This window comes from Marmota monax, unplaced genomic scaffold, assembly GCF_021218885.2.
Source record: "Marmota monax isolate L192 unplaced genomic scaffold, Marmota_monax_Labrador192_F-V1.1 WCK01_AAM20220418_F8-fsc00002, whole genome shotgun sequence".
Lineage (NCBI taxonomy): Eukaryota > Metazoa > Chordata > Mammalia > Rodentia > Sciuridae > Marmota > Marmota monax.
Genome location: NW_026693571.1, coordinates 322,165 through 344,191, shown reverse-complemented (window position 1 = coordinate 344,191; position 22,027 = coordinate 322,165). Strand labels below are relative to the sequence as shown.

The 22,027-nt window shown below is 32.3% G+C and overlaps 1 protein-coding gene across 2 annotated transcripts in view; it reads left to right on the top strand.

Annotated features, from left to right (window-relative positions):
• The window catches only part of LOC124102602 (bifunctional heparan sulfate N-deacetylase/N-sulfotransferase 3), a 171,628-nt gene that overhangs the window by 139,080 nt on the left and 10,521 nt on the right, over nucleotides 1–22,027 (top strand). For both annotated transcript variants that reach the window (XM_058583739.1, XM_046459054.2), the window contains exons 7-11: nucleotides 6,743–6,925; nucleotides 9,195–9,291; nucleotides 13,975–14,098; nucleotides 17,882–18,056; nucleotides 20,982–21,152. In XM_058583739.1, the coding sequence (XP_058439722.1) occupies nucleotides 6,743–6,925; nucleotides 9,195–9,291; nucleotides 13,975–14,098; nucleotides 17,882–18,056; nucleotides 20,982–21,152 (750 nt within the window). The remainder of the gene's footprint in view (nucleotides 1–6,742; nucleotides 6,926–9,194; nucleotides 9,292–13,974; nucleotides 14,099–17,881; nucleotides 18,057–20,981; nucleotides 21,153–22,027) is intronic.

Here is a 22,027-nt window from a genome sequence, read left to right as displayed (position 1 = left end):
CCCTGATAAACATCAGCTATTTAAAGGTAATATGGATACAAACTATCAACAAATATATGAAAAAGTGTTCAACATCTCTATTAATTAGACAAGTCAAAACTATTGCAATATTTCATCTCACTCCACTCAGAATGGCAGTTATCAAGAATACAAGCAACAATAACTGTTGGCAAGGATGTGGGGGAAAAGGCACACTCATGCATTGTTAGTAGGACTGCAAATTGGTGCAACCAATCTGGAAAACAATATGGAGATTTCTTAGAAAACTTGGAATGGAACCACCATTTGTCCCAGCCATCCCACTGCTCGGTTTATACCCAAAGAACTTAAAAGCAGCATATTACAGTGACACAGTCACTTTAATGTTTACAGCTGCACAATACACAATAGCTAAACTGTGGAACCAACCTAGATGCCCTTTAATAGATGAATGGATAAAGAAACTGTGGTATATATACACAATGCAATATTACCATTTAAAAGGAATGAAATTATGGCATTTCCAGGTGGATGGAGTTGGAGAATATCATTCTAAGTGAAATAACCTAATCCCCCCTCAAAAACAGGGGCTGAATGTTTTCTCTGATAAGTGGATGCTAATCCATAATGGGGGGCATCAAAAGCGGAGGAACTTTGGATGGGACAATGTGAAGGGGGAAAGGGTCCGTGGGGGTAGGAAAGATGATGGAATCATATGAACATCACTATTCAAAGTTCTTATATGAAGACAAGAATGGTGTGACTCTTCTTTGAGTACAACCAGAGAAGTAAAAAAGTCTGTTCCATTTGTGTACAATGAATTAAAAAGCACTTATAGCTGATTAGAACTAAAAAAAAATAATTAATTAAAAAAAAAAATTTAAAGTAGAAGCCGAAGTCTGGTAGTTATCACCGTTCTAGTTTATCTTGTCCTTTAGTCTTACTGCATTTCAATCATTTGATTTCTTCATAATGATGTTTGAATAATTAAAATATTTATAACTAAAACATGGAAAAAATAAATAAATGTAATATGGAGAGAGATGAATCAATGGAGGAGAAGAAAGGGAGTAGAAGTAAAACATTCACAAAAACCAAAACTAGAGAAAAAAATTAAATGTGGTTGATGATGTGAATTGGTGCAGTTGGTTAATATAGACTACCAAGTGTCCATGGGATTAGGGAACTAAGAGGCTATCACACACCTTTGGGAAACCATTTTCAGTGGAAGGGGACAAAAACCAGGTTTCAAAGGTTTGAATGGAAGCAAGGAATAAAGACAGCATCTATGTATTGTTCTTCAAAGAACTTGACTGAGGACAGTGGCTAGAAAAGACAAAAACTCAAGAGTGAACCTAAGGTGAGAGAGATTCAGAAATTTTTTTCAGCTATTAGGGAAGGATCCTTCCTTAGTGAGGAATCCTGTTAATAAAAAGTATTGAAAATAGAGGGAAGCAGAGGAATAAGTGATCAGTAAGATCTTGTGGGAATTGAAAGTAGAAGGCATGAAAGCTTTGGGAAATATAGTAGCCTTGAATATGAAATTGTACAGCTTTACTTGAGGGTACTGGCAAAGGCAAATGTATATGCAGAGGGTAAGAGACTTGACAAAGTTACTGCCTAATGACATTTACTCCCTGTCAATTTTAGAAAGAGCAGCTAAAGAGAATGGAGATTAGCCAAGGCCTCAAAAGAGGGATGAAAATTTGAAATATCTTCTAAAGGAAATTCAACAGTGAGGTGACAAAAAATAATATAAAGAAAATCTAATACTATTGAGGGTTAATTGAGATCAGGGATCACATGCTTCTATGATAAGAATAGCTCCTATTGTGTGTTTTTCTCTAGATGTACTGAGCAATCCCTATGTGGGGTTGAAATAATTATCTGGGAAAGTTGATCCAAAGCCTCAGATTCACAGGGCACTGACAACAGAAAGGTGATTTAGGAATCTGAAGATCATTGTAAGAGGGATATTCTTATCATTGACCATAGCCTCTTGCCTGGTAGAGGAAGTGATCTGAAGACAGATGCAAGAAAAAATGGAGAATTAAGAGACTGGAGATTTATACTGAAAAGGTCTAGGAAGAAAGATAAAAGAAAGCTATAAAATGAAGGATGATATTTCTCCAAAATAACAATAACATAACAAAAGCAATAAATAGCAATTGTGTATTAAGCAATCATGTGACAGGCAGGGCTTGAAATGTTTTATTTTGCATATTATTGTCATGATGACCCTATCAGGTAGTTATTATTGTTAGATTTTTTTTTCTTTTCAAATAAGTACTGGAAGTTGAAATAACTTTTAAAGATTACAGAGCTGATAAATGGCAGAAAACACCTTTTTTTTTCCTGTTTTACTGTGAAGGACAAAGTCAAAGACAAGAGGATAATAGTTTATTTATTTTGGCACGGGGCTACCAGGGATTGAATTTAGGGACACTGACAACTGAGCCACATCTGCAGTCCTATTTTGTATTTTATTTAGAGACATCTACTTTAACTTTATCCCCATTCACTCCATACTCCTTTCCCTGAACTCTGCCTTCCAAGTCTTCGTTTATTTTCTCCCCACCCACTTCCCTCTTTTTTCTGTTAAATCCCATTCCTTTTAAAATAAACTATATCATGCCTTGCATGGTGGTGCATGCCTGTAATCCCAGAGGCTCCAGAGTCTGAGGCAAGAGTTCACAGCCAGCCTCAGCAAAAGTGAGGCGTTAAGTTACTTAATTTCCTTCTACTCTACTAGCATTCCTTTCACTCAGTTTTAAATTTATTATCATTGGTAATTTATAAGTAGCATAAAAGAAGAACTTACTATGGTATATTTATACATGCCCACAGCTAATTTTGTCAAATTCATTCTTCATTTACTCCCCTTTCATATCCCTCTTCCCCACTTCTTGATCTCTTCCTGCTCCTCTCATCTTCCCTATATCTGTATAATATCCAAGCTCTTTATTTTGCTCTATCAGAAGGTGGAAGCATATGAGAGAAAACATTCAATTGTTGATTTTCTTAATCTGGCTAATTTCACTCAGCATGATGCTCTCCAGTTTCATCCATTTAATGGAAAATGCCATCAATTAATTCTTCTTTATGGCTGATTAAAACTCCATTGTGTATATATGTTATATTTTCTTAACCTATTAATCTATTGAAAGGCATCTAGGCTGGTTCCATAGCTCAGCTCTTGTGAATTGTCCTGCTATAAACATTAATGTGGCTATATCATTATACTATGCTGGTTTTTGTTCTTTTCGATAAATAGTAAGGAGTGGGATAGGTGGGACATATGGTTTTTCCATTCCTAGATTTTTGTGTAATCTCCATATTGTTTTATCAGAGTCTTTGCACTAATCCTCAAATTATATTCTGGTGTCATCATCATTAGGACCGTTACAGATGATTCTGTAAAATGAAAATAGCAGGGATTTGATCTAAGTAGCATGAAGATGAATAATAATAAAACAACTTTTTATATCTATTTCCTCTACTGTCCTCCATCTTCTCAAAAGAAAAAGAATAATTATGGCATTGTCAATTGCTTTTGCACTACAACCTATGTTTTGTTTCTTAATCTTGGTACCAATGCATGCATCCCCTATACCTGGAACTTAACAGAATCTTAGGGTTGAGGTTGGAAAGCATAGATTCCCTTATCCTTCTCTTAGCTACAGGTTTACAAGTAGTATATATATATATATATATATATATATATATATATATATATATATATATATATTTAATAAATGGTAATGTATATAGTATTTACCATTTACCTTGTGCTTTTTGTTTTTATAAAAAAACAAGTACCTTGTTTTTTACTTATGTATATACAAACAAGGTCAAACGTTTTTAAAAACATTTTTATTAGTGATCCATAGTTACAGATAGTGGAGTGCATTTTGAAATACTTATACATGCATGTAATATAATATAATATAATATAATATAATATAATATAATATAATATAATAATTTATTACAATCCCCATTACTTAGCTGGTGTAGTGACACATGCCTGAAATTCAGTGGGGTTGGGGGCACTGAGGCAGGAGCATCACAAGTTCAAAGCCACCCTCAGCAATTTAGTGAGGCCCTGCCTCTAAATGAAAAATATAAAAAAGGACTGGGGATATAGCTCAATGGTTAAGTACCCCTGGGTTCAATCTCCATTGCTTCCACTTTCTCTTCCTTCCTTCCTCCTCCAACTTCCCTTCATCTACTGTCTTTCGTTGTACTTTACCTTTCTTTCTTTCCTTCCTTCCTTCCTCCCCCTCTCTCTTTATCTCTCTTTCTCTCTTTCTTTCTTTCTTTCCTTGCTTCCTTCCTCCCCCTCTCCCTTTCTCTCTCTCTTTCTTTCCTTCTTTCTTTCTTTTTCTTTCTTTCTTCCTTCCTTCTTTTCCTTCCTTCCTTCCTTCCTCCCCTCTCCCTTTCTCTCTCTCTTTATCTCTCTTTCTCTCTTTTTCTCTCTCTTTCTTTCTTTATTTCTCTCTTTCTCTCTCTTTCTTTCTCTCTTTCTCTCTTTCTTTCTCTCTCTTTCTTTATTTCTCTCTTTCTCTCTGTTTCTCTTTCTCTCTTTTCCTCTCTATTTCTTTCTTTCTCTCTTTCTCTCTCTCTCTTTCTCTCCTCTCTCTTTCTCTCTCTCTTTCTTTCCCTCCTTCCCTCCCTCCCTCTCTCTCTCTCTCTTTCTTTCTTTCTTTTGTTTGTACCTAATAGATGAATGTGCAATTCATTGTGATGTATTCATACATGCACATGGCACAATTTGGTCAGTTTCATTTCAGTTCATCTACTTTCCCATGCCTCTTTCCTCCCCTTCAAGTCCCTTCCTCAGCTCCACTGTTCTCCTTTAATTAATTCTAATTTTTCTCTAGCTTTACTGCATATGAGAGATAATATTCAAATTTTTGAGTTAGACTTTCATATCTTTCAACATGATGGTCTGTAGTTCCATTCATTTACCAGAAGATGGAACAATTCCATTTTTTATAACCGAGAAATCCTCCATTGTTTATATACACATTTTCAATATTCCTTCATCTGTTGATAAGTGCCTGGATTGGTTCCATAATGTGGCTGAATTATGCTGCTATAAACCTTGTATGCATGTATCGCTATAGTATGCTGATTTGAGTACTTTTTGATTAACAGCAAGGAGTGGGAAATCTGGATTATATGGTGGTTTCATTCTTAGTCTTTTGAGGAGTCTCCATATGCTTTCCAAGGTGATTGAACTAATTTCTAGTCCTACCAACAATGTATGAATGTACCTTTTCCCATACATCCTCACCAGCATTTATAATTATTTGTATTCTTTATGATTGCCATTCTTACTGGAGTGAGATAAAATCACAATGTCACTTAGATTAACATTTCCCTATTGCTAAGGATGTTCAATACTTTTCACATATCTGCTGGTCATTTTTTTTTATTTTTCCTTTTAAAAAATGTTTGTTTAATTCATTTGCCTTTTATTGATTGGGTTATTTGAGTTACATTTGTTTTATATGTATGTATTAAATTTTGTTGTTGAGTTCTTTATATATTCTGGATAATAATGCTCTATCTGAAGAGTAGCTGGCAAAGATTTTCTCTCATTCTGTGTGTTCTCTCTTTGTGCTCTTAATTGTTTTATTTGTTGTGCAGAAACTTTTTTAACTTGATGCCATCCCATCTATATATTTTTGGTTTTATTTCTTGAGCTTGTTAATGTCATGTGTTGATATTAATGTTGAGTATTGTTAATGCAGTTGGTGCCGGGAATAATGTGTTAGAATTTTGACTCTATGTTCTCTTGAAGCATTTTCACTGCTTCTGAAACCCTAGGGTTTTGATCCACTTTGTGTTAACTTTTGTGCAGGGTCAGAGATAGAGATAAAATTTCATTTTTTCTACATACAGATATCCAGTTTTTCCAGCGTCATTTGTTAAAAGACTATCTTTTCTCCAACATATATATTTGGTATGTTTGTTGGAAATTGAATCCAGGGCCGCCTAACCACTGAGCCACATCCTAGCCCTTTTTATATTTTATTTAGAGACAAGGTCTCACTAAGTTGCTTAGAGCCTCGATAAATTGCTGAAGCTGGCTTTGAACTCAGCCTCCCGAGCCAATGCAATTATTGGTGTGCACATTATGCCCAGCCTTGAAAAACTTTTCTTAGAAAGGCATTTTATATTGGGAATAATACACTGAGTATTATTTATGGAAAATAAAAACTAAGGCACTTTTTGTTATTATAGCTTCTAAGAAATGCATATCAGAGGAGGTTCAGTTAATGCTAATAATAATTCATTGATTACTTATGCCCTTTAAACTGGAAATACAGTGTTATAAACTGAATTAAATAGACCAAATTACAAAATCCCAACCTCCTGAAATACTGCCACTCTATATGATTAATCATCTACATATCACAAGGTCTTAGGTGTTGATATCTAGGATACCTTATTCTGGATTAGTTTTATTACAAAGGCTTGGGTATGTGACACCACTGGTTTACACTCAGCTTTGTTGTTATTTTTGTTATGAAATATATCAAAATTTCAGGGAAAGTGTCCATCAGGTCTTGTTGTAACACATCCTATAGTATACATTAATATAATGAGAGAAGTTTAGAAATATGTCTGAAATTCAAAGTTATAAAACCTTACGCTGTCTCCTTAGGGGGGAAAAACTAATATTGCTATGATTATGTTGTCCTCTAGTATTAAAATAACTGATGTTTACACTGAAGTTCTTTGCCTTTTTCAGATCAGTATTTTCATGACTCATTTGTCTAACTATGGGAATGACCGACTGGGATTATATACATTTGTTAATCTGGCCAACTTCATGCAGACCTGGACCAACCTGCGTCTTCAGACTCTGCCACCAGTGCAACTGGCTCATAAGTATTTTGAACTCTTTCCTGATCAGAAAGACCCTCTTTGGCAGGTAAAATTGGTTCAATTATTAGTACAACTAATGAATCCCACAATCATATTGTATACCTCTATGAGATATTCCAAATCTGAAAGAGTGAAGGCATCTGAAAAAAAAAAAAGTACATTTGGGAAATGCTAGTGTACCTGAGAAACTGTTTCTTTCATAATTGTAGTCTTGTTATTGCTCCATATTAAGCTGGATTCTGTTTTATTGATCCTTAGAAATTATGGTGTTTTCAGTGGGAAATTCAGTGGATATAATGTTTTCAATCAGGAGTGAGATATCTATTTGCAGATTTCAATAGGTTAAAAGATTAGAAGATTGTAAACAGGTTTTGTGCTAGGCAGATAGTCAACCAGTCAGCCTTTAACACATCCCCCTATCTATAAATGACTAATGCACATTAAAGGGTCTCAGAGAAGCATTCACTTCTGACATCTGCTTCCTGAACCACAAGGCATACTTGTAGCTACAGAATAGCAGTTGCTTTCAGAAATATTATTTGTGGATTATTTTGGAACCAGGGATGGTAGCATGTTTCATGGATAAATCACTGAACTTCTTAAGGAAAAAAAAAAAAAATCACATTAAACTGCTCTAGGGATAACCAGATTTCAAAGCACAGTTATGTGTTGTAGAACTGTGGGAACCATGTTGAACCAAAATTTTCTATAACATAACTTGTGAAAAGAAATAATCTTAGCAAATAACTTAATATACTTATTATTTGCCACATTGGTCTCTTCACATCTGTTAATTCATTTAACCAACACAAATGTCTATGTGGTAGGTATAGTTGTTATCGCACTTTATAAATGATCATACTAAGTCAAAAACAGGATGAGTCAGTTAAGCAAAGTGACACATCTACTGTTGTTGCGGAGAATGAAACAGTTCCATGCTTGCTGACTCCAGAGGTTGTGCAGAGCTGATGACAAAACAACACAGTCTTCAGAAGTAAAACTCAATATATTCACAAAGTTGTGGTCAACTATGAACTCTATATTAAATCCATTCAGCCCTGAACTGAAAACTAATTACTCCTCGAGGATAAACAGATAATTCCAAGAAGAGACATAACTATATTTAGCAGGTTAAAGTTGGTGGTTGTGGAATTATAGCTGCATATTACTTTTTAGTTGTTATAACAAGTATCTTTTCATCTTACTACTACAAAAACATCATCAAATGTTATCCACTGGAAAGACATAAAATTTTCCTGCTTATTGAACACCTTATTTTTAAACAAAATCATTACTTTAGATAACAAGTTTAAAATAACATTTTTCCCAACAGCAATATGAATATTCTTACCTTAGTCTTCACTAAAAAACAGATTACAGTATTAATTGAATATAAATTAAAAAATGGTCCTGTTTGCCCAGTCTTGACAAAATATTCAGGGATACTGTAATTCTTCCCAATTCACATAATATTACATAATACAAACTTTGAAGTTAAAAATTAGGGATACTCTAGATATATTTTACACAATGGATATTGGTTTTAAGTTATTATAAGTATAAAACAGAATCTTAAAAGTAATTCACCTTCATTTTACCCATTTTCTAAAATTTAGTACTTTTTAACATCACAGTCTATAAAGTTACATTTTTAGATATACATTACCAATCTTTGAAGGCATCTGAAGGGTTGGATATCTCTTTAAATATTATAATAATGATTAGATCCCTATCCATTTGAAGCACAGTTTGAAGCACAGCAGGGAAATCCCTTTGAAGCACAGCAGGGAAGCTTAAAGTTACTTAGAATAAAAATCTGACACTTAAATTTCATTTATTTATTTAATATTGATATTGAATTAGTCAACTTTTAGTTTGGCAGAAAGTATAGTCTGCTTAGCAAGCGCTTCTCTCTCTCTCTCTCTCTCTCTCTCCTCTCTCTCTCTCTCTCTCTCTCTCTATATATATATATATATATATATATATATATATATATATATGCAAAAAATTAGAACATAGAACTGGCCAGTAACAGAAAAATGTTAAACTATAAATACTATGAGATTTTATATCCAAATAGAAATATATCTCCTCTCCCACCTCCTCACTTTCGGCTTAAGTATGAAAAGACATCACTCTAAACACCTGTCATACCATTTACCATTTCAGGACTTTCAATTAAAAAAATTAAAAACCAAAAGAATTGTCTTTGTTTGTCCTGTTGCTTCCTGTGATATCTTCTAGGGATAAAAGTTGAAAATGATGATACACAGTAAACATACACAAATACATCTCTATATTCTTCTTCAATTTAGAATCCTTGTGATGACAAACGCCACAGAGACATATGGTCTAAGGAAAAAACCTGTGATCGCTTACCAAAATTCTTAGTAATAGGACCCCAGAAAACTGGTAAGAACTTTAATGCTATGATTAACCCAAGAGTGTAAAAATATAAATGACTAGACAGTGAATTCTTAAACTTCCTATAAAACTGATGGATAAATAACATGTTATCTTCTTACGTGATCTTTGTTTAGTTCAGTAATAGACTTAAGTGTTTTGTCAAAGTGTTTCTTTTTAATGAAAAGGATGAAGTAGATGTCATACATTTTGAATATCCAGCAGTTAATTTGGTGGCACATATCATTTTTTCCCAAAGATCTTTATTGAAAAACGTTAACGGAAAGCAAAACTAATCATGTGTTTAGAAAGTGTGACAGGAGTCTGTCAAAAGTCAACAGGAACACATATAAATACCTAGTACTCTATAATCAACCCCATCTAGTACTCTATAGTAAACTCCTCTTTAGTCTGCCATCTCCATGATATAATTTATTTGTAAACAATATCTTGCAGAGATGACAAATTTTTAAAAGTTTAAAAGATAGGTGACAAGCAGAATTCCTAAACGTGAAACAAAAAAGTTTGTGCTAAAAATGGTATTTATTCATACCCAAGAGAAATCTTTTGTACCATTTCCTAAATTGGTGTGCAATTTTTTTTCCATAAATTTTTTGTTTTTGTAAGAATCAGTAGTAAAATGAAGCCCAATGGAAGCTTTAAAATGCCAGACATTTAAAATGTATCCTGCGTGATAAATTATTTGAGGCTCTTGGATTCTGGCTTCATGGAAAACAGCCATTTCAACTGCACTGTTGCTATTCCACTCAGGAAAAAGCTGAAGAGAATTCTATGCAAGGTCCACAGAGAGTTAAGTATTTTAATTTTTTTTTCTTAGTCCCATTTGCAAATATCAATTTGAAAACAGTATTGATGACATTTTTTCTTTGTGCTTATTCATTTCACTTGTCTTTATCTATCTAAAGTCAAAAGATATCTAGGAAAACACTGAAACTGAAGCCTTTTCAGTGAACTCCCACTGTCATCAAATAACCTTGTCAGTAATACAAGGATAAGTACATCTACTCTCTGAAGCTTGACATACCATGTTTGCTTCAGGAAGCCCTGCAGGGGATGCTTCCTCTTATGCTGGGCTGGATAAACAGGTATTTTAATATTATGGTTAGATGGCAGAATTATTATTTCTTATTCTAAACTCAGTTTGGTTTCCAAATGTATATACTATTATTTGGATATGACATTTGTCTTTGGAAAATAATATTGAAAATGATTCCCTTTCATAGAAATTGATTTTTCCCAATATTATTGAGATATAATTTACTTACATTAAAATTCAACCATTTTAGATGTCAGTTTGATAAATCTTGTGAACTGTAGTTACATAATTACCACCACATTCAAATTATAGAATAGTGTTGTTCAAAACAGTTCTCCATATCCCTTTGTAGCCAGTTTCTCTAAGCTGCATCATATCCCCAGCCAAAGGCAACTACTTTCTATCACTGTAGTTTTACCTTTTTTAGAATTCCATATAAATGGAACCATGCTGTGTATAGTCTTTTGTATTTAACTTCTTTCATTTATCATGATACTTTTAAGATTCATTCATGCTATCTATATCTATCAACATTTTATGGAACTGAATATTTTACTCAGACAAAAATATTTCCTCAGATCAATCCCATAAGAACTAAATAGCTTTATTTTCCCACACTTTGTTGTGTGTGCGGGGGGTGGGGGGTGGGGAGGGAGGGTACTGGGGATTGAACCCAGGGACTCTTTACTGCTGTATTGTAAAGTACAATTGTGCTACATCACCAGCCCCTCCTTTTAAAATTTTATTTATTTATTTTCTTTTTAATTTTGAGACAGGGTCATGCTAAATTTCTGAGGGTCTCGCTAAGTTACTGAGGCTAAACTCAAACTTGCATCTTCCTCCCTCAGCCCCTAGAACCACAGGCATGCACCACACTAAATAACTTTACTTTTAACTTCAGTTTTGTCACAAGTATTTTCCTGGTTAATTTTGTATAGATTTTTGGTTATCTGGATATTCAAATACTTTTGAGTGTTTTACAGTGACAAAAAATAAATAAAAACTAAAGCTTCACAGGTTTTTTTAAATGTATATAACTATCATTATGTACTTGATTTACTATTGACAAAATGTATATACAAAACAGTTTATCCAGCCCACAGAATATGTGTGGATAAAGATGGAATTCAGAAATCATGTATCTATTTTTTGACCACTGAAAAATTATACCTTTTATTGACTATGAAAATTAATTACATTATATTTATTTTTTCTGTTTGTTTAATTGATGCTGGTCATGAAACTCTATTTTAAAAAGCAATAATTCTTAAAAATAAAAATCAGAAAAGAGTGTTTTTCCAAAATATTTCAGAAAATAATCAATGTTTATTTTCATATTATAGTATTTATGATTTTTATTTTTACAAATATTTATTCTTTTCATTGAAAATAAAAAAGACACTTAGGACTGAGTATATAGTTTAGAGGCAGAGTGTTTGTATAGCATGCATTAAATCCTGGGTTATATCCCCAACAACAAAAATAAGTTAATTAATTAATTAAAAGGATGTATGCTTTTTTCTGAATGGTATCTCAACTATATTGTTGAGATATAAACATATTTAGAATTTTTATTTATTTAAATTCTAAATCACATTCCAATTAATTTATTTTTAAAAATGCTTTACAAATATTCAGATATGGCACTAAATATGTAATACTTCACAGATTATCTCACTTGACTTTGATCAAGTATTTTCTTCTCCACTACACATATCAGTAAACTGAGATTCAGAAAGTTAAATAACTTTTATTCAATTTCACATAGCCGGTAAGTACTAGAAACAAAAGTTTTGACACTAGGATTTACCTGACTCCAAATAGCATGCTCTTTATACTTTACTGTAAATGTCAAATACTATAAAATTTTTCCCCCAATAAGTTTTGTGTATTGTTTAACATTTCTTCTAATTCAGTCATTTTCAAAGATGATCACCAAACCAGCAGCCGAAGTATCACCAGATAGTTTGTTAGAAGTGCAAATTCTTTTTTTTAATATGTATACTATAACTTTTTTTTAGTTATATTTGGGCATAATACCTGTATTTATTTATTTCTATGTGTGCCAAGGATCGAACCCAGGGCCCTGCACATGCCAGGCGAATGCTCCACCACTGAGCCACAACCCCAGCTAGACAAATTCTTGAGCCACACCACAGTATGGCTCAATCCAGAAATTCTGGGATAGTCCCAACTATCTGTGTTGTAACAAGCACTCTAGTGAATCTGATATATGATAAAAATTGAAAATTACTATTTTAAGTGAAACTTGTGAAGAACATTTTTACTTTGTATATCATAGATATATATTTTATTTCCTATATTTATTTGTGATTATATTTAAAGCGTTCATTGTTTGGCTCAGATGTAATCTAGAAACACTATTTCTTTCAATTAATTTACCTGTCAATATTCAATTAGTTGAAAAATAGTAATTTTAATGATTTTTCTATTGATGGATATGGTAGATTTAAGTACAATACTACTGAAAGCTTATCAGAGATATAAGAAATTTCAAACTTTTGTGCAAATGGCAACATGACAGTATTACAAAGCAAAGTTAGAACAGTAATTTTTCCAGTAAGAGAAATACTGCAAGATCATGTCTGATTACTATTTCTATGTATCAACTTGGAATACAATTAACAAAGCCTATTCCATCAGATTGTATAAACTATGAGTCACATTAGAATAGAGAAGTAGAATCTGTAGTGTATTTTTCTTCCAGGAGTACTGAATATATAGTACAGAAATTTTTTTTATGTTGTGATTTATAAACACACTCACAGTTTTAAGTACATGGTTAAATCTTTGAAAAACTGAACCTAACCTGCCTCCCTTTCTTTTGTAGATGTATGACTAAGCTGCATGCTCTACCTCTTAATTTAGACAAATAAAATAGTAATCTTTAGCTTATGACATTGCTCGCTTAAAAAAATTCACACCCTTGTTCCACAATAGTTGCAAATTTACATGGATTCCTAGGATAGACAATTCTCTGTTCAATAAACTGTTAATATTTTAAGTTATGTCAATAAGAAATGATACTATTTTTTTCAAATTTAACAAGTTAAACAATATCTATATTACTGTTATAAATATGAAAGAACACTCAAGTTTATGAAAACTTCTTAAAAGATTTAATTCTGTTTAATTAACTTTCATCAACCTTAGCAAGAACTTTTATAGGAGAACCAAACTATTCATTTTGGTAATGTAATATATTGACTAATAACATATTTTATTTATACAGTACTATATTAAATTAAAATATCTTCAGATCCACTATGTCTTTCATCCACTGAGAAAACACATGAAATATACAAGGACTTAAGAAAAGTGAAACAAAAAGAAGCTAAAAGCCAGTGCCACAGACCAAATCAGTGATTGAACTAAAATGAAAAGATGATTCTCTTAATCCCTGAAAGAGGCTTCTTCTCACATCCCTTTATCTCCATTTTTTTTAGAACATGTTTCTTTTTAAATGCTAGATATCTATAACATTAATCCAAGAAGTAATTATAATGAATCTGTTTGGATCCTTACATTATTTAATTTCTTAATAACTTTGAAATGCTAATAGTAGAAACTTTCTTTTCATTACATTAATTTCTAAATTTCTCTTGTCTTTTCAGGTACCACTGCTTTGTTTCTGTTCCTGGTTATGCATCCTTCCATCCTTAGTAACTCCCCCAGCCCAAAAACCTTTGAGGAGGTACAGTTCTTTAATAGAAATAACTACCACAGGGGGATTGATTGGTAAGATGGGTTATTAGTATAAATCTAAAAGTTTGTGTACTGTGCGTAGTATAATCTTAGTGTTAATATTTAGAAACATGTATGTTTGTATTCATAAATAAAAGTTATCCTGGGTGGCTTGGAAACTGATCAAATAACATGAAGGAACACAGAAAATCATTCATAACACACTCATTTCAGTTTATGGAGTCACTTATTGTTTCATGAGGCTCACATGTAACTTCAATTGGCATCAATTATCTGTGATGATGATCGCAAATGTGAAATAGAAAAAAAAATAGTATGATACTCAGAAATTTCATTCCTTTGTATTCTTAAGAAAACATTTTCATATTTTTCTCCTGCGCACTTTTTATTATGTGGTGCTATAATTCATGTATATACTTTTTTATTTTGTTTTGGTTAGGCAATAATAATAAGTATATAGAAATATAAATGTGTATATATCTCATGAGTAATGAAAGCAATAAAAACTCTATCAAAAATTTATGAAATTTAAATTTTTACCTTTGAATTGACATTAGAAATAAATTAGATATCTTAAGAAAATAGTTAAAATGTGAAAGTGTAGATACATACAAAACTATAATATAGAGTAGAAATGGATGGTACAATGTAACATTTTAATCATGAAATATATCAGGAGATTTTGCTGCTAGGGTATAATGCTAGATGGAGTAATTTAAAGGAGTGAAATTCTTGTAATAATTCTAGAGCATAAACACACATTTTGCATTGATTTTAGCAAGAAGAGTCATGTATGTTAATATCTGTTTTGTCACATTATGTGATCTCAGTTTTATAAGTACCACCCACCACAAGTGTTGTTTGAGGTAGTCTGAATGAAAAGGTAAACTAATGGATCGAGTCAAATTTGAACACCCACTAGAATTCACATATGCTAAAATTGTTATGTATGTCACTGCCAATTTTTCTATATAGAGCTTGATGTTCATTATGTGGTGTTAAATAATAGCATGGAGGATTGAGAACCATCAACTACTTCAGCTGCTGCTTGACTGTGGGAATAATCAATTTTTTGTTGTCATGAATTATATCAAATAAAACCTTCTTGATCATAGCTAGTACAGTATAGGCACTGTTATATGAACAAAAAGTTTCTTAAGCCATTTATAAGGATAGGACTTAAATAAATAGACAATTAAAAAACAATGAAGGATTTTAAATATAACTCACTAAAATTACCCCAAACACAAGCATTTTTGATTGATAAAGTATATACTTATAAAAGGCAGTTAATCCAAATGACAGATAATTATTGCAAATTTTAATATATAACACTAAGTATAGCTTTGCATGCAACAACTTCAAATATTCACATTTATCAGACTGGTCTGGCTTCTCTATGAAGCATTAACTACTTAGGTATCTTTTTATAATCGTAGTTCCAAAAGGTGTAGAAGATTGTGTGTCTCAGAGTCCCAGGGTCATTTAAAGAATTAACTTAGGCACAGCTAGTTTATTTGGGTTCTTGGATCTGCATTTTTTGAGAATGGATAAAGCTAGGGTTGCTTTAACTGACAAGCAGCTTAGGGTACAAACAAAGTAAGGCAAATAAAAATTAGAAAACATTATCTTTGACAAATAGTTGATTTGTAATTGGAACTTCTCAGAAAAAAATATTTGAGTTATGTATGCATGTAAGTTTAATGGTTTATCCATTGGTATTATTATTTTGAGTTACATGGGGATTCGTGGAAGGTTGGAAAGCTATACAATCCTGTTAACATTTAGAACCCCTATAGTCATAATGTGGCTTTAAGTAAAATCAAATAAAAATATAAATATTCAGAGTCAGCACAAATAGCAAATAAATGTCGAGTATTGAAAAAAGAAAAAAATATATACATTTTTCAGATAGAAAAAAATGCTGAGGTATTATGTTTAATAGAAGTAGCAAAGCTGAGGGAAGCAGGCATTCACTTCTAACCCTCAAATTATTAAGACATTCTAGTGTGCTTGCTAATTCAATGGATAATCTGAATGTGTATTTTCCAAAAGTGAACATTTTTGGGAGCATCCAGGTCCCATACTATAAATATGAACCTGATTTCTTTTATTTATTTGCTTATTGATCAATTTTTTTTCAAATCTATATGGCACTTCTTCAACATTTCTATAGTAGAAATTGTGAACATATAGGTGATCATATATTATTTTCTCTGTGAGCATCTAAGGCCAGGCAAAATTAACACACTATAGATCCAACATTCAGAACTACGTAGGATTTGAAAGCCCAAACTGTTTCAGCTATAAAAAACTGCTGTGAAGGTAGGACACTTTGTTAGAAACTAAAAGTTATCTAAAATCAGCTCATTTCCTCTTTTTTGTGATATTTGGAACCATCCTCAAAACAAGCAAGCTTAAGGCAAGCTTGGATCAAACAGGATACCACTAGTCATTCTTGATAACCTTAGCACCCCTGCAACCAGCATCAACTTCTAAATAATATCCCAAAATGTGGCACTCTCTGTAACTAGAGTGTATACCAGAAGATGTACCACATCAACTCTCCCAAAAGTTTTGTATATTTCTTTCTCTCTGAAAGGAGGCTAGGATGATCTATCATCAGCAATGCATTTTCCAGAAAACATAAAAGGATTTCTTTACTTCTCTGAGTGTTAAGATATCACTAAAAGGTTGAAATATAACGAGTTGAACCAGTTGTAGTTGGTAATGCTTCAACAACTGGAATATTACCACAAACATTGTTATGTGAAACTATGAGATCTCACAATTGAAAAGTCTATGAAAGTTGCATGATCTCATTCTAAAGAAAACAACACACTATAATAAGAAGTCCTTACATGTATGTTAGTGACTGTTCAGTTCAGTAATTATTGAATTACCTTTTCTTGTTTGTCTATAGTCACAGTGGCTTAAGAATTGAAGGGGTTGGTGATGGAGAGTGAAACTATTATTATAAAATGTATGCAACCCAAGTAGTTTCTAAGGAATCCTTTTTCCTCTAAAACATGACCCTTTTTGCTTTTGAAATATATATGATCATCTGCTGATTTTTTTATACTTGACAACTTTTATCCTTTAATACAAAACATGAAGCAGAATCCTCCATTTCTGTGCTTGAGACTACAGGTATCCCCTTGTTAACACTGGAGGTAAATAGATTGTAAAAGATAAAATACAAATTCTAACCTTGGAAATTTGGATTGGGTTTTATATTTGTAAACATATACATATGTTTTAATCTTTCATTGTAATTATTCTAAAGATAGATGTAAGTGGTTCTATATGACAGAAACAAATAAATAATATTTACTACAGATATTTAAGTAACATCAACTCAACACACTAGTGGAGATAAAAATATTTTATTATGATAACGTAAAAAATGTTTTTTTTCTAATTCATTTAAAATACCTTTGAACTGAGTACATCATTTATTTTGATCAAATTTTATTCCTGTTTGAATATTTAGAATTTCATCTGTACAGTATTAATCCATTTAGATATATTTTAAATTGTTAGATTGATTATTGTTGCCATTATTCTATGTCTACATTTTTATCATCTCTTACCTTTATTCTGCTACTAAGCAAACAAAATGTACTTAGAAAAACATTTTTAAAATGCGTTATTAGTATTCTGGATGTTTCCCTTGCTAACTATAGAGGAAAATGCCTTAAAGGCAGAATTTTATTTAGGAAAGAAACGAATATGTGGAACACCTCTATTATCTTCAGTCACTAGTACATAAGTGTAAAACAGGATCTTATTTTGAGAAAAATGTTCCTTTTCTAGGTATATGGATTTCTTCCCAATTCCATCTAATGTTACTACTGACTTTCTGTTTGAGAAAAGTGCCAATTATTTCCACTCAGAAGAAGCTCCTAAAAGAGCTGCTTCCCTAGTCCCCAAAGCCAAGATCATCAGCATTCTCATTGACCCATCAGACCGAGCATACTCCTGGTACCAGGTAAGGGTAAACAAATCAAACTGGGGGGAGGGGAGCGTGGACAATGGAAGATCATTTTTAGCAATAGCCTCCATCTCAGGTATTAACAAAAGAGAAGATCTGCTAGTTGGATGGTATCAGCAGAAAAGTAGATTACTTTTCCTAAAAAAACAAACAAACAAAAAAACAACAACAACAACAAAAAAAAAAACCTTTCTGTGTTAATCTTTTATTAAAATATTTAACAAAATGTGTTAATACAAGAAATTAAATTGAAATATAACAAACAAAATATACACTTGTTTGTGTGTGTGTATAGAGATATACATCTATTTCCATACCCTCTGTTCTTCTATACATCTGTATTTTAAGCATGCATTTTAAAATCATGAATTTTCATCCAATACATATATATTTTATAAAGGACTAAACAGCAAAATTTCATGTTTTAAATGTTGTAAGGTCTTTTGTGACTCTGTAATTGTATTTTGAGAGTAGCCATAGATGATATGTTAATGAAAGAGCATGGTTGTGTTCCAATACAATTCTATAAACAAAAACAGACTCTAGGCATCCATAGATTATTGCCCCAGTTCTGAAAGAATCTAAATAAATGTTTGTACTCTAGAAGTAACTTAGAAACAAAGCTTATATAAGAATTCTTCATCACTGGAAGCCCAATCTGTCTAAACCTGTTCTAAGTCTCTTCTCATATATTCATTGTCATTATGTTTCTGAGGTTGGTGAGAACTTAGCACAGATACCATCACTTTAAAATAATTTAACAGACTCTAATAATACTTGTATATAAAGTATATTTTATAATAAATCATTAAATAATAGAGAAAAACTGTCCCAGTGATATTTTAATCACCAAATGGAAAATTTCAATAAAAGGCATTCAAAATTAAAAATAAGAATATAACAAAATCAGTATCTTGTCTCCACGATCCTTTGTTATCATTGCTCAACTTTTTAATTGAAAAATACCTATTATTTATATTTCCATCCATTCATCAATAATTTTAATGACAACTATGTGCCAAGTTTTGTTCTGAAAGTGATGGAATAATAAATGTGGCTTCTATACTTGAGACTGTGTTTTACATAATTGGAGAAATGCTGTATGTGTAAATAACCATATAAATTAGAAAGAAGTAAGTGATGGACTGATAGCATCATTCTGTGATAAAGTCCATCTTAAAGATTACAGGAAACAAGCTGGATTGATTAACTGGCTGCAGCAGAGATGCAGACCCCAGAAGAATCAGTACACATTCTCTGAAGAAGTGAAGGATTTATAAGGGGAGAAATTGAGGTGAAGTTGAAGTGATGGATTGTTCTGGGAGGGGTAAAACATAAATATGTATAAATAAATTATTAGCAGGCTAAAAAAACAGACTATGGTCTATATTTCTTTGAAACTATGAATTTAAGATGAATGTGTAATATTGTGTATACAAAAACTCTTTGGGGGTTTAATATAAGGTAATTTGGTGTGCTCTAAGTAACCCACAATTCCTCTGGTGAAGATTTGTGGGTTACTTAGAGCACAGCAAATTACCTTATATTAAACTCAGCAAATACTTACTTAGAGCACAGCACATAACCTTATATTAAGAGCTCAAATCCTCTCACCAGGGGTGGGTGGGATGTTCCACTGATATGATTTCAAATAGGAAACTCCTTGAAATTATGATATTAAATTTAAGAATATAGTTTTTTAACACCAAGATACCTTTTGTTAGTTAACAAAAGCAGTTTTGTTTTTTTTTTCAGGTTTACGAATAGAAGAAAAGGTTATTGGGAAAGATTTGGTGACAGGGGCAGAGTGAGGAAAGGTCATACAAAACAGAATTCTAGTTAGGTATACTAAAAATTGACAGATTTGATTTTGCATCTTTTACCCTTTCTACAGGAAATCTGGAGAAAAGAGAAATAAGCCTTAATTGACTCCAAAAGACAGAAGAAAATTGGAGCTTGGCAATCACTTAGCCTCTGAAAAATTGGGAATTTACAGAAAAAGAAGGTTTCAAGGATGCAAACTAACAAAACACTCTAAATATTGCAAATAAGTCACTCCACGGGGTAAAATGCAGACCTTAACAAAGTCTAGTAGAGTTTATAGTATAATAATTTGAATCCTAACTGAAGCAAATTTGCTTCTCAACTAGCTGGTCTCTGCACCCTGAATGCTCCCTATAGGAAACACATTTACAAACTTACTGCTAAGCCTGAATATTTATTGGTCAATTTAAGGAAAAGATGATTTTCTCAAATCCATTGGCTGATATCTGAGTCATTATGAAACACTTTCGTATTTGGATTGCTGCTTTCTGTATTTTCTGAACAATAAATGGTTCTGATTCACTGCAAAGGTTACCTTTAGATAAAATAATCTTGGCTTTCAGATGCTAGGTAATATATGATAAAATCTATGGATTTGGGATAATGTATATGTCAGAGTTTCTCCATTTTAAATAGCAAATAGGATTTTTTTTTTCCTGATCTAAAAACTACATTACAAGGAAGAGCAAAAAATTATTTGGCTGAACTAGTGCTTATGTATTACACATATCCACTGAGCTTGATGAATGATTTTCTTATGGGCTGAAAAGGGGACATAATGCAGCTTTCAAAAGTTTACTTTCAGGTAAAATACATATACAAAGGGGAAAAAAAAAACTCAGTAAAGTTGGTTAAGGAATTCTACCAATAAGAATTCATCCTCTGTCAAATAAGTCTTTAAAATACATACTCATCAGTGTCATAATTTTAAATTTTGATTCTCCAAGCAAACATTTTCATCCTTAATTAATTTCAAAATAAATATCTCTCCAGCAGTGAGACACTCTTTCCTCTAGCTTAAGGACTTATCAGAAATATTTGTTTTTAATTATTTATGTTTATGTTTCAAGTTAGTTTAATTATCCACCTTTTTATCAGCATCAGCGATCACATGAAGACCCTGCAGCTCTGAAGTTTAGCTTCTACGAAGTAATCTCAGCCGGGCCCCATGCACCCACGGAGCTTAAAACCTTGCAGAAGAGATGTTTGGTCCCTGGGTGGTATGCCAGCCACATTGAGAGATGGCTTGTTTATTTCCCTCCCTTTCAGGTATGGAGCAATAAAAATTTACATCATGTAACAATCTCATTAAGTTGATGACTTTGCCTCAAGGATAGAGGAAAATTTTACTCATTAAAACTACTAGCTTTTTACTTCTTACTTATAAATAATGGACTGTGGCAAAGAAAAATAGAGAGGCAAAGTAGAAAAGCAGTCTGATTTTTGGAAAGTATTTCAGAGTAATTTTCCCTGTTCCATTTTCTGGTGCCTTACCTGATTGTAAAGAGTTTCAATAGCTTCCTGATTAGATCCCTAATTCTTATTCTGACATAAATAAAGCTTGAAGGGAGCCTCTTCACTAAACAAGGCAAATATTGTTTTGCTTAATTAAGTGATGTTATTTTGCTTCTGAATCACCTTGTTGAAATTTTTGGAAGTCTTATGCTTTTATCACATTCCTTACTCTTTTTTTTTTTTTTGGGGGGTGGTGGTGGGCATCAACTTAGGTTACCAAATCAAATCCTTTGGATTGTATAAACCATCTAGTCATGTCAGATGTGGTGTGTACTTGCACTTTTAAAACTGCAGTGTCCAGGGCTGGGGATGTGGCTCAAGCGGTAGCGCGCTCGCCTGGCATGCGTGCGGCCCGGGTTCGATCCTCAGCACCACATACAAACAAAGATGTTGTGTCTGCCGAAAACTAAAAAAAAAAAAAAAATTAATATTAAAAAAAATTCAAAAAAAAAAAGAAAACTGCAGTGTCCAATGTGATAGCTATTACCACTTAATGTTAATTCAATTTGAATTAATATTAAGAGAAATTAAAAATGCAGTTTCTTATTTGTATTATCCACGTTCAAATGCTCAATAGTTACCTGTTAGCGCAGCTATAAAACATTCATTATCACAGAAAGTTCTATTAA